Source organism: Bombina bombina, chromosome 2 (genome assembly GCF_027579735.1).
Source record: "Bombina bombina isolate aBomBom1 chromosome 2, aBomBom1.pri, whole genome shotgun sequence".
In the NCBI taxonomy this organism is placed as follows: domain Eukaryota; kingdom Metazoa; phylum Chordata; class Amphibia; order Anura; family Bombinatoridae; genus Bombina; species Bombina bombina.
Window position 1 is genome coordinate 93122338 of NC_069500.1, and position 14375 is coordinate 93136712.

Sequence of the window (14375 nt, forward strand, 5' to 3'; positions counted from 1 at the left end):
CTTTTCTCACAGTCAAACACACTGTCACAGGTCTGCTGTGACTGATTACCTCCCTCAAAAATGAATTTTGAAGACCCCTGAGCACTCTGGAGACGTCCTGGATCAAAGAGGAAGAAGCAGGAAGACTGTGCTAGAATTTTAACTGCGCAACAAGGCGCTAAAAAAAGGTCCCTCCCACTCATATCACAACAGTGGGAGACCTGATATAACGGTGTCTATGCAATACGTTAGCCATGTGGAAAGAAATCATGCCCAAAAAGATTTATCACCAAAGTACCTCACAAAATGAATAACATGCCAGTAAACGTTTTAAAAAACAACTTTCCAGTGTTATGCAAAGTTATCACTAAGCCTGCTACCAGTCGCTTCTACTGCAGTTAAGGCTCATACATTTATTTCAGTACTAACAGTATTTAAAGTTAAATTCTAGTCCCTAGAAAATAACTCAACTGCGCATACATTTATCAGCCTGATACCAGTCGCTACTACTGCATTAAAGGCTGTACTTACGTCATATGGGTAACAGCAGTGTTTTCATAGTCAATTCCATTCCTAGAAAATATTTTACAGCACATACCTCATTTGCGGGGGACCCCGCATGCTATTCCCTTCTCTGAAAGTACCCCACTCCTCAGAATGTGCGAGAACAGCCAGTGGATCTTAGTTACGTCTGCTAAGATCATAGAAAAAACGCAGGCAGATTCTTCTTCTAAATACTGCCTGAGAGAACAAACAGCACACTCCGGTGCTATTTTAAAATAATAAACTTTTGATTGAAGAATGTTACTCCTGTCTCCTCTCACAACCTCCTTTGTTGAGACTTGCAAGAGAATGACTGGGTATGACATGTGAGGGGTGGAGCTATATAGCAGCTCTGCTTGGGTGATCCTCTTGCAACTTCCTGTTGGGAAGGAGAATATATCCCATAAGTAATGGATGACCCGTGGACTGAACACACTTAACAAGAGAAATTGATTATTCAAATGCATTATCCCAAAAAATGAAACTGACTGTCTGAAATAAGGAATGTTGAACATCCTGAATCAAGGCAAATAAATGTTTAAACACATATATTTAGAACTTTATAAAAAAGTGCCCAACCATAGCTTAGAGTGTCACAAAAATAAGACTTACTTACCCCAGGACACTCATCTACATGTAGTAGAAAGCCAAACCAGTACTGAAACGAGAATCAGTAGAGGTAATGGTATATATAAGAGTATATCGTCGATCTGAAAAGGGAGGTAAGAGATGAATCTCTACGACCGATAACAGAGAACCTATGAAATAGACCCCGTAGAAGGAGATCATTGAATTCAAATAGGCAATACTCTCTTCACATCCCTCTGACATTCACTGCACTCAGAGGAAAACCGGGCTCCAGCCTGCTGCGAAGCGCATATCAACGAAGAATCTAGCACAAACTTACTTCACCACCTCCATGGGAGGCAAAGTTTGTAAAACTGATTTGTGGGTGTGGTGAGTGGTGTATTTATAGGCATTTTGAGGTTTGGGAAACTTTGCCCCTCCTGGTAGGAATGTATATCCCATACGTCACTAGCTCATGGACTCTTGCTAATTACATGAAAGAAAGGCAGAATAGTTCTTATAGTCACCCTTTTGAAAGTTGGCACTCTCACAAAACGGTTCAAAATTTTCAGATCCAGAACTGGCCTGAATTAATTTTCTTTCTTTGGGGCAATAAATAGATTTGAATAAAACCCCAGACCCTGTTCCTGAAACGGAACTGGTATAATTACCCGTGAAAGCTCTAGATCTGAAACACACTTCAGAAAGGCCTGAGCCTTCAACTGGGTTTGCTGGAACGCGTGAGAGAAAAAAAATCTTCTCACAGGAGGTCATACTCTGAATCCTATTCGATACCCTTGAGAGACAATGCTCTGAATCCATTGATTTTGGACAGAATCTGCCCAAATGTCTTGGAATTTATTTTAATCTGCCCCCCACCAGCTGAGCTGGAATGGAGGGCCACACCTTCATGCAGACTTGGGGGCTGGCTTCGGTTTCTTAAAAGGCTTGGATTATTCAAGTTTCCTATCTAAAGGGTCTTTAAAGGAAGTACTAGCTTCCATAGGGATAGTAGTACAAAAAAATACTAAAGTTACAAAAAATAAAAAAGCCAAGATTACAAAAAATAAAAGGCTAACATTACAGAACATAAAAAAAACAAAATTACCAAAGTTTACAAAATTAAACCTAATCCCTATGAAAATAAAAAAGCCCCCCAAAATAAAAACACCCCCTACTCTAAGAATAAACTACCAGTAGCCCTTAAAAGGGCTTTTTGCAGGGCAATGCCCCAAGATAAACAGCATTTTTATATTAAAAATACACAAAGTTCTGTTCAAATCAGCCAATAGGATGACAGCTACTGAAATTCTATTGGCTATTCAAATCAGCCAATAGAATTTCAGTAGCTCTCATCCTATTGGCTGATTTGAACAACCAATATGATTTGAGTAGCTCTCATTTTATTGGCTGATTTGACTTTGAGAAATCAAATCAGCCAATAGGAATTCAAGGGAAGCCATTTTTAATTGCGTACCTTGAAATCACTATCCAGTGTATGTCGGCGATCGTACGAAGAGGATCCTCCATGCTCTATGGCTCCGTGGTCGCCGGTCTTCAGGTCCACGCCGGATGTTCCTGGAAGAAGAAAGAAGAGGTCGCCGCTTGGAAGAAGACTTCACCGCTTGGGACAGGACCTTCTCCGCCAGACTTCAGGAACGGCGAGTACCAACCTGGGGGTTAGACATTTTGTAAAAGAGCTAAATGCCCTTTTAAGGGCAATGTCCAACAAATGCCCTTTTCAGGGCAATGGGTAGTTTAGGTTTTTTAGTGTTAGGTTTTTTATTTTGGGGGGTTTAGTGGGTGGGGGATTTTACGGTTGGGGGGGGGGGGATGTGTATTTTTTATGTAAAAGAGCTGTTTATCTTTGGGCAATGCCCTGCAAAAAGGAAATTTATGCTTACCTGATAAATTTATTTCTTTTACGATATGACGAGTCCATGGATGTCATCCTTACTTATGGGATATCTCCTCCTGGTCAGCAGGAGGCAAAGAGCTCCACAGCAGAGCTGCATATATAGCTCCTCCCTTCCCTCCCACTCCAGTCATTCGACCGAAGTTAGGAAGAGAAAGGAAAAGCCAAGGAGCAGAGGTGACTGAAGTTTAACAAAAATAAAAACCTGTCTCTACAAAAAAACGACAGGGTGGGCCGTGGACTCGTCATATCGTAAAAGAAATAAATTTATCAGGTAAGCATTAATTTCCTTTTCTTTTACAAGATATGACGAGTCCACGGATTTCATCCTTACTTATGGGATACAATACCAAAGCTATAGGACACGGATGAAAGGGAGGGACAAGACAGGAACCTAAACGGAAGGCACCACTGCTTGAAGAACCTTTCTTCCAAAAACAGCCTCAGACGAAGCAAAAGTATCAAATTTGGAAAAAGTGTGAAGAGACGACCAAGTTGCAGCCTTGCAAATCTGTTCAACCGAAGCATCGTTTTTAAATGCGCATGAGGAAGCCACAGCTCTAGTAGAATGAGCCGTAATTCATTCTGGAGGCTGCTGTCCAGCAGTCTCATAAGCAACACGGATGATACTCCTCAACCAAAGAGAAAGGGAGGTAGCCGTAGCTTTCTGACCCCTACGTTTCCCAGCAAAAACCACAAATAGAGATGATGTTTGACAAAAATCCTTAGTCGCCTGCAAATAGAACTTCAAGGCACGGACTACATCCAAATTATGTAACAGACGCTCCTTCTTAGAGGAGGGATTAGGACACAAGGAAGGAACAACAATTTCCTGATTAATATTCTTGTTAGAAACAACCTTAGGAAGAAAACCAGGTTTAGTACGTAACACCACCTTATCAGAATGGAAAATAAGATAAGGAGAATCCCATTGCAATGCCGAAAGCTCAGAATCTCTGCGAGCAGAAGAAATAGAAACCAAAAATAAAACCTTCCAAGATAATAACTTAATATCTATGGAATGCATAGGTTCAAACGGAACCCCTTAAGAACTAAATTTAAACTCCAAGGAGGAGTAATCGATCTAAGCACAGGCCGGATTCTAACCAAGGCCTGACAAAAAGATTGAACATCTGGAACATCTGCCAGACGCTTGAGTAGCAAAATAGACAAAGCAGAAATCTGTCCCTTTAGGGAACTTGCTGACAATCCTTTCTCCAATCCTTCTTGGAGAAAAGACAAAGTCCTGGGAATCCGAACCCTACTCCATGAGTAGCCCTTGGATTCGCACCAATAAAGATATTAACGCCATATCTTATGGTAAATTCTTCTAGTAACAGGCTTACGTGCCTGAATCAAGGTATCAATGACCGCATCAAAGAACCCTCGCTTAGATAAAATCAAGCGTTCAATCTCCAAGCAGTCAGCTGCAGAGAAATTAGATTCGGATGAAGAAAGGGTCCCTGAATTAGAAGGTCCTGCCTCAATGGAAGCTTCCACGGCGGCGGAGATGACATGTCCACCAGATCGGCATACCAAATCCTGCGAGGCCATGCAGGAGCGATTAGAATCACCGAAGCCCTCTCTTGTTTGATCCAAGCAATTACCCGGGGAAGTAGAGCAAACGGTGGAAACACATAAGCTAGGTTGAACGACCAAGACACTGCCAAGGCATCTATCAGTTCGGCCTGAGGATCCCTGGACCTGGATCCGTATCTCGGGAGCTTGGCATTCTGACGAGACGCCATCAGATCCAATTCCGGTCTGCCCCACCTGAGAATCAGGGAAGCAAAGACCTCCGGATGGAGTTCCCATTCCCCCGGATGAAACGTGTCTGCTCAAAAAATCCGCCTCCCAGTTGTCCACTTCTGGGATGTAGATTGCTGACAGATAACTCCTTGTTCCTCCCTGATGATTGATGTAAGCCACAGTTGTGATGTTGTCCGACTGAAATCGGATGAATTTGGCCTGAAGTGCATTGAATATTGCTCTCAACTCCAGAATATTGATTGGAAGTAGAGACTCCGACTGAGTCCACACACCCTGAGCCTTCAGGGAATTCCAGACTGCGCCCCATCCTAGTAGACTGGCGTCTGTTGTCACCATCACCCATGAAGGTCTGCGGAAGCACGTCCCTTGGGAAAGATGATCCGGCGACAACCACCAAAGAAGAGAGTCCCTTGTCTCCTGATGCAGATCTATTTGAGGGGACAAATTTGCATAATTTCCATTCCACTGTCTGAGCATGCTCAGTTGTAGAGGTCTGAGATGAAAACGAGCCGCTACCATCAATCCAATTACCTCCATGCACTGAGCCACTGATGGCCGAGGATTGGACTGAAGGGTTCGGCATGTATTTAGAATCTTTAACTTTCTGACTTCTGTCAAAAAGATTTTCATGGACACGGAATCTATTAGAGTTTCCAGGAAAGGAACCCTTGTCTGTGGAATTAGTGAACTCTTTTCTAGATTCACCTTCCACCCATGAGTCCTTAAAAAGGACAGAACCATGTCGGTATGAGACCTTGTCAGTTGATAAGACTATGCCTGAATTAGAATATTGTCCAGATAAGGCGCCACAGCAATGCCCTGTGGTCTGAGAACCGCTAGCAAAGACCCTAGAACTTTTGTGAAGATCTTGGGTGCCGTGGCCAACCGAAGGGAAGAGCCACAAATCGGGGGCCGCCCCTTCATGCTATCTTGGGAGCAGCAGCGGGCTTCTTGGGTTGTTTACCCTTGTTCCACGCCTGGTTGGGTCTTCAGGTGGACTTGGCTTGTGCAAAGTTCCCTTCCTGCTTAGTTTAAGAGGAAGAAGGGATTCCCTTGAATTTTCGAAAGGAACGAAAATTACTCTGTCTCCTTTGTTTAGATGTCTTATCCTGAGGGAGGAGGTGGCCCTTACCTCCCGTAATGTCAGAAATTATCTCTTTCAATCCAGGCCCGAATAGGGTATTTCCTTTGAAATGAATAGCCAAAAGCTTGGATTTAGAAGACACATCCGCAGACCAAGACTTCAACCATAAGGCTCTGCGTGCTAAAATGGAAAAAGCCGCCAACTTGACGATCAGAAAAGCAGCATCCGTAACAAAAGAATTGGCCAGTTTAAGGGCCTTAATTCTATCCATTAGTTCTTCCAAAGGAGTCTCAGTCTTAAGAGACCCCTCTAGGGCGTCAAACCAAAAGGCAGCCGCAGTTGTGACTGGTACAATGCAAGCCATCAGTTGCAATAGAAACCCTTGATGAACAAATAGCTTTTTAAGAAGACCCTCCAGCTTTTTATCCATAGGGTCTTTGAAGGCACAACTGTCCTCAATAGGGATAGTCGTACGCTTAGCCAGGGTAGAAATGGCTCCCTCCACCTTAGGAATCGTTTGCCAAGAGTCCCGGACGGTGGCAGGTAAAGGGTACATAATAATTTCAGAAATTCTCTTAGTAATCGGAAAAACGTCAGAATAAGAAGGGACTTCCAAATGCCTGTCCATCTTACACAATTTTTCTGGAGGAACCACAATAGAGTCACAGTCGCCCAGAGTCAGCAGAACCTCCCGCAGTAACAGGCGAAGGTGTTCAAGCTTAAATCTAAAGGACATCACGTCCAAATCTGTCTTGGGTAATGTACTACCTGAGTCAGACAGTTCCCCTTCTGACAGAACCTCCCTACCCCCCCCTCCCTCAGATTCCTGGGAGGGAATATCGGAGATCGCCATCAAGGAATCAGAAGTCGCTTGGACCACCTGGGTCTCTTTTCTACAACGTTTACCCTGTAGTACTGGCAACTTAGATAACACTTCTGTAAGAGTTGACAACATAACTGCAGCCATATCCTGCAGAGTGAATGACGTAGAGGCCGATGAGGAACATGGCGTCACCTGTGCGGGCATAATGGGCTGAGACGCTTGGGGAGAAAATTGCGGTTTATCCTGAGTCTCCTCAGTCTGAGGAAAATCATCAGTATCATTATCTAAGAAAATTTGTTCTTTACACTGTAATGCCCTAGTAATATATGAGGGACAAAGTGTAACAGGGGGTTCCACAATAGCATTTAAACACAGAAGGCATGTATGTTCGTCATCCATTGTGATAAATTGAAAAAAAAAACAAAAAAAAAAAACAAGCAAGTTTGTCTAATTCTACTGAGTATATAAAAATTAGCTCACAAACTTATTATATAGTGAGTACTGTATCTTTAATAGAAAAAAACACTGCACTGTACAATTTTACCGTTGCTGTATGCGGCTATTGCAATAACAATCTGGTATAAGTCAGAGAAAAACTTTGTCACCTCGCCGCAGCTCTGCTGCAGCTCCTACCTGCTCCCGCGACCAGACTAAGCAGACAACTCGGCGCACCTAAGTCGCTTGTATGTATCCTCCAAGCCGACTTAGGAGCCGAGATTAAATGATGTCAACCAGAACCGCCACAGTAACAGCGCTGTCAAAGTGCGTGAAGTAGTAAGCCCCGCCCTTCATGGGCGTAAACCTCAACCACCATGCGGCCGTGTACCGGAACGTATTCAAAGTCAAATTTACACATGAATTGTCCCCAGCGTCAGCCAGCCCAAAGAGTACTTTATTCAAAGTTAACCCCACACAGTATGTCCCAGTGCTTCAAGGCCCATGATCAATGCCAGAGTGCCTGGTTATAGAAACGTCCCCACACATTATCTCCCAGTGTCCTTAGTGTCTGGAAAAATAAATATAACGTTTCTTGTGTCCATATCCCAGCGCTTCTGGATTAGCAAACTGCAAGAGCGTCTGGGTCATTCCACTATCTGATAAAGGGACAGCCTCAATTTTAACCCCCAACAGCATAGTACCAGTACAGTTAATCTGAGATATTCTTGTGCCCAGAATAAAAAACTGCACCTACCTCCATGCTGAGGAACAGCATGACAACATCACAGTATCAAGAGGTCCACTCTTCCTCCTGAGGTCCTGTGAACGAAACAGGGTCTTAGTTAGCATTCTCTAAGACCATACACATAGAAGCAGCATAAGCGTGGGAGGCGCAGTGAAGATAAAACTCCACTAGTTCCCATAGCCTAAAAGGCTAACACTCCAAACGCTGCCCTATAATAAAATAGTACACTTTGGCACCATTTAAAAAATAATAAACTCTTGATTGAAGAATCTAAACTAACACCTCACTTTACCTCTTCCTATCACTAACACAGGCAAAGAGAATGACTAGGGTGGGAGGGAAGGGAGGAGCTATATATGCAGCTTTGCTGTGGAGCTCTTTGCCGCCTCCTGCTGACCAGGAGGCGATATCCCATAAGTAAGGATGAAATCCGTGGACTCGTCATATCTTATAAAAGAAAAGTCCTTTTAAGGGATACTGGTAGTTGATTTTTAGAGTAGGGATTAGGTACATTTTAATTTGGGGGGGGGGGGGCTTTTTTATTTTCATAGGGATTAGGTATAATTTAAAAAAAAAAAAAAATGATAATTTTGGTTTTTATTTTCTGTAATTTTAGCTTAATTTAAATTTAGGTTTAATTTTTAAATTTAGATTAGGGGGTGTTTTTATTTTGGGGGGGAGATTTTTAATTTTCATAGGGATTAGTTTTAATTTTTAATAAATTGTTTATTTTTTTCTGTAGTTCAATTTTTTTATTTTTTTGAATTAACAACACAGACTGCCCTCTGGGCAGGCTTACCAACTAGTTCATTATAAATTTAATAGAGGTTTTTTAAACAGACTCATGTATACATTTATATACACATTCATAGGCATGCAATTATACAATACATTAATACTTATATAATACTCTTAATGAACAGAAAATTAATAATTTACCTTTAAAAGGACACTAAACACTAAATACATTTCATGCACCTCCTAATCATGGGTGCTATCATTATGGAATCAAGGTTACACTGCAGGTATCTGAGGGAGAGTTGCTGCACATGTGTAAACGGGTCAGCGCTGGAATGTAGTGAAATATAGATTTCAAAATGGCGGCACCCATGACTAGAGGGGGACATTCTAGGCTTATAAAAACAAATTATGCTTACCTGATAATTTTCTTCCGTGGGAAAGAATCCACAGCCGCATTCATTACTTGTGGGAAATAAGAACCTGGCCACCAGGAGGAGGCAAAGACACACCAGTCAAAGGCTCAAATACTCCTCCCACTTCCCCTATCACCCAGTCATTCTGCCGAGGAACAAGGATCAGTGGAAGAAATATTAAGGTGAAAGGGTGCCAGAAGACTACACACGAAAAAACGCATCAAATAACGGGCGGGGGGCTGTGGACTCTTTCCCACAGAAGAAAATTAAATTATCAGTTAAGCATAATTTATGTTTTTCTTCCAAATGGGAAAGAGTCCAAAGCTGCAGTCATTACTTGTACAAAAATTATACCCAAGCCAAAGAGGACACTGAATGCCAAGAACGGGAGGGTAAGAGGCAGCCCAATCTGAGGGCACCAGGATGGAACCACATCCTATAAATAAAAAAGTCCTGCATTATCCAAAGGCAGGGAGCAAAAAACAAGAAAAAAGGCCCCAAGGACACAAACGACAGTCCCAAGCCAGGGTAAAAACCCCATGCAACATCACCGAGCCAACAGGACTTGAAGCACACTATCGCCCAAAAGGCAGATCCCATACACACGCCCCCATAAGGGAACCCTGACCAACAACGCCCCAAAGAAAGAAGCAAGGTAGAGGGATAACGAACCAGAACCCTGTCTTCCAAAAGACAGATCAAACTAGCTCGGGAGACTCCGGAAAGCCTCACTGGATGCCAGAAAAAAGGGCATCAACAGTCAAATGCGACCAAGTCGCAGACCAAAAGAGAAATAAAATTATCTTGAGAAACTGAAAACCGCACAGACTACTAACATGTCACAGAAAACAAGTCCATCCCAGAAACTCCTGAGGGAACAATAAAATAAAAAGGTATCCTAACCAGATGAAAGAAAACAAGGCAGCCCGAAGGCATCCGCCAAAAAAAAAAACTCTGGGAAAGGATACGAGCGACCGACAGGAAATGATCAACATCCCAAATAGTCTAGCTCGGAGCACCATTCGATGATCCATTCCCCGACTAATAAAGGAGAGGATCCCCCAATAAGTCGTAAAGACGACTGAGTAGAATGCGCAGCCGCGCAATCCGATAACTAAAGGTGCAACATGGAGGAATATTCACCCCCGGAGAAAACTGAATAGACCCACCCGAAGTCTGGACACCCGGGATAATGGGGCACGAACATAGCCACGCAGAAACCTCCGGATCCTGCAGGCGAACCAGGGCCATCAAGATATTGAAGCGGAAATGACCCGCCATCTACAGGAGAAAAAAACCACCCTGTGCGGAGGGAAAAATTAACATTAGGGTTACCCGCAAATATAGAGGAAGAGTGCTGTTGGGAATCCGCCATTTGAGGAACAGAGCCCCCAGAGGCTGATGGCTCAATAGGCCCCTGGCTGCCCGACCCCGAGGAACAAGGCGCTCTAAGAAGGCACAAGAGACAGGACTGATAAACCTGCGTCAGTGGGGCCGAAGCACCTTCCTCACAAGAGGAAGAATCGGAATCAGAAACAACAACAGTCTCAGCTTCAGAATCCTCCATGGTTAAAACAAAAAAAAGAGAATTAGGACAATATAAAAAAAAAACACGAACGGCACCTGACACCCACAATGGCTGGGGCACTTACCACCTCCTATGACCAGATCCAAACGAAGCAGAAATTCGCAGTCGCCACACGGACAGGAATGCGGAAGGTAACAACGACCAGTCATAAGGTGAACTGTAAAGTTCAAAAAAGCGCGCCAGAAAAAGGCAGCAACTAGGCCCCACTGAATCCTACAAGCAATTCTCCCATCTCAGCCCCAGAGCTAATAGCCAAAGCAGGAAAATCACATAGAAAACATGATTAAAGAACCCCACCCTGTTCACAAATCCCCCCAAAGGAAGGAATTATCCCATGATTCCCAGATCCGAACAGAGGAGTCTCACTGAGACCCAAATCTATCTGTCACATAACATAACATTCATATTGATAAAATGAAACTATCTTACCGGAATCTACGCCATGGAACAGGAACACGGCCCTTCAAGTGTGACGGATAGTAGCGTCACCTCCATCATGGACTTGAGAGAAGATAGCAGGTTACGAAGCGAAGGTCTGGCAACGCCAAGTGCTAGAGGAGCTGTTAATATGAGTTGGGTGGCGTTGCAGAGAGAACTCCCACTGCATCTCCGGACTCTAACATTAGCCCAGGCCCTCACTGAGAGACTAACAGGACTACTTAAAACTCCTGTCCCATTGTGAAGAGTACTACCCTCCATGAGAGACTCACTTTATGTAAAAATTTATAAAAGTATTTTCTTTTAAAAATTAAAACTTCTGACACTTCTCTGCCAACCGCCTGGAACGAAAGGCAAAGAATGACTGGGGGATAGGGGAAGTGGGAGGAGTATTTGAGCCTTTGGCTAGTGTGTATTTGCCTCCTCCTGGTGGCCAGGTTCTTATTTCCCACAAGTAATGAATGCGGCTGTGGACTCTTTCCCATTAGGAAGTAAATGTATATAGTGTTTAATACCCCTTTAAAAGAGTACAAAGCTAGTATATACAAATTTGAACTTCAGCTTTGGTGGGTGGAGTAAAACCTGTTCAATAGTTTTATTTTATAGCAAAACATGTAAAATAAATGATAAATGTATATTGCAATTTTGTTAGATTTCATTGATTAAACGTTTTATGGAGGATTATTTTTTCTAAAACTATATATTTTTTGCAGCACATCTTTAAGTCATATGAAAAGGCTTATTCATTGGATCGTCACCTAATGCAACTGTACCCTAAATGGTTTTGTTACCACCAAATCTATCCATTCTCAATTCCGGGAGACACTCTAAAACCCCATTAGCTGATCAAAACCCATTATACGTTTTAAGACCAGGTTTCCCATTAGCTCTGAGCTTTTATTTTGATCCTTGATCAAATTATGCTTTATTTTTTTCATACGACTTACTCCAGATAGATATAAAAGCAATGTAGTCCTTGTAAGGGTTCACCAATAGTTCATTTAGAATAGAAGTAGCTATGAAATGCAGTCTGAAACCATAAACTGATCAGCTATTTAAACATATTAAAGATTATTTCTGTGGCCAATGAAAGCTTCTAATGAGACTTAAAATAAACTAAATAGCTAACATAACACACCTGCACATATTTTACATATTCACCACATGGAATATTTTCAATAAAATGGGTGTGATTTCCTGCAGTGTGAGCGAGCAAAAAACACACGCAAAACAATTTACTGCTAAGACATGAATCTGACAGCACAAAAGTAAAGTGAATGTTTAATATACTGTTTGTGTGGGAATGAATGTATGCATGTGTATATATATATATATATATATATATATATATATATATATATATATATATAAACACTCGCACATATAGTATACTACAGAATATTTTGTTATTTATGGGGAATAACATGTTGAGCTTAAAAGGACAATTAAAGGGACATGAAACCCAAATTTTTTCTTTCATGATTTAGAAAGAGCATACAATTATAAACAACTTTCTAATTTACTTCTATTATCTATTTTGCTTCATTCTCTTGATATTCTTTGCTGAAAAGCATATCTAGATATGCTTAGTAGCTGCTGATTGGTAGTTGCACATAGATGCCTCCTGTGATTGGTTCACAGTGTGCATTGCTATTTCTTCATTAAAGTATATCTAAAGAATAAAGCAAATTAGGTAATAGAAGTAAATTGGAATGTTGTTTAAAATTATATTCTCTACCTTAATCATGAAAGAAAATATTTGGGTATAGTGTCCCTTTAAATGCAGTACAACTGCATATTTAAGAAGTGCATAATAAAAAGACAATCAATAGCACTTAGACTAAATTTTAAATGAGTAGTAGATATTTTTTTTTTCTGACAAATTTCTAAATTTACTTCAATTTGCTATCTCCTGTAATATGTAACAGCTATCAGCAAACCACAGACTCGTACGTATACACTGTGAACTCTTGCACATGCTCAAAAGTAGCTGGTGCCTTAGAAAGTGTGTACATTTTGATAATTGAAGTAAATTGGAAACTTAAAACTGCATGCTCTTTAAATTACTGTCTAACTCAAAGAAAACGTTTCTCTTTGTTTATTCAGCAACCAGATAATAAAGTGAGCCTTATGTAGTTTTTCCACCAGCAAACAGAACACAAGATGTCACAGCATTTATATAGAAACAGTGCTTACATTGTGTAAACCAACACAGCAATAACACACAGTACATTTACAAATGATACAAACTATTACACAGGAATGGTTTCTGTTCTTACCAATTAAAAATAGCTGCTTGAATCGGCTGTATGCCAACTGGATTTCTGAAAGTGATGGTAGACAGGAAGAGAGATCCTCAGTTCTGACTTCCTCATATGGCGGTCTATGAAGAGTTCTCTCTATGCTGAATACAAAAAAAAAAAAAATTACATGCACTACTGACACTGGCTAACTATGTGCTTAAGGAACACACAGGAAATATCACTCTAAGGAACCGCAAGCATTGCATATACCAAGAGGATTCCGGAGGGAGATAATACAAAAGTGGGTAACTAATGACGTACAGGGTGGACTGCGGACATGTTTGATGTGCCTGAATTTTTATAGATCTAGTAAGCAGATACAAATGTGGGCATTGTTTTAATACATTATACACTGCTGTAAATCTAGTATGCGATATGTGCTCTTTTTTGTAGATTGCTGACATTTTCACTTGAGTGCCCACAATGGCACCTTTGCAGGACAAGCTGCGTCCAGGATTATGTAACAGACATCAAGTGGAAACTTAGCTCCTGTGTAGTGGATTGTGATACAATTGAAGATTGACACTACTGGAGCCAAGTGTTTAAATATCCTCTGTGATACGTTGCGATTTAAGTGACAATTTAGCTTGGTAATGTGGTGTATTATAGTATTGCTTATTTTGTAAGAGTAATCAATAACGAGATACCCAATTTCTAGCATCAGTGCGCATCTTATATCTAGATTTTTGTCTTTGGGTATTCCTTTGCTAAACTCTGTTCCATTGGAAGATAACTAAGCAGGTTCAGAGGCGTGAACATGTCTCGATCATTATACAGCTACAGTATTTTCAACAATGTAACAATGTTATACATACAGAGCTCACAAAACATGCACACTCATACACTGCACGTTCTTTCGGTCAATACAACGCATGTGGTCCAACATAGGTTGATTGACCATTTTTAATTTGCCTATTTTTTTTTAGTGATTACCTCTATGTATTGGTATTACAAAACCACCAGTTTTTTATTTTTATTTTACTTGGTATAACCATAGCAGCCATCTTTGTGTCATGGCATACAGCATG

General features: G+C 41.4%; 1 protein-coding gene across 1 annotated transcript in view; it reads right to left on the minus strand.

The window, feature by feature from the left end:
* MTMR12 (myotubularin related protein 12) overlaps nt 1-14375 on the minus strand; it is a 451425-nt gene that overhangs the window by 157780 nt on the left and 279270 nt on the right. The window contains exon 13 of the mRNA XM_053699664.1: nt 13324-13448. Within this exon, the coding sequence (XP_053555639.1) occupies nt 13324-13448 (125 nt within the window). The remainder of the gene's footprint in view (nt 1-13323; nt 13449-14375) is intronic.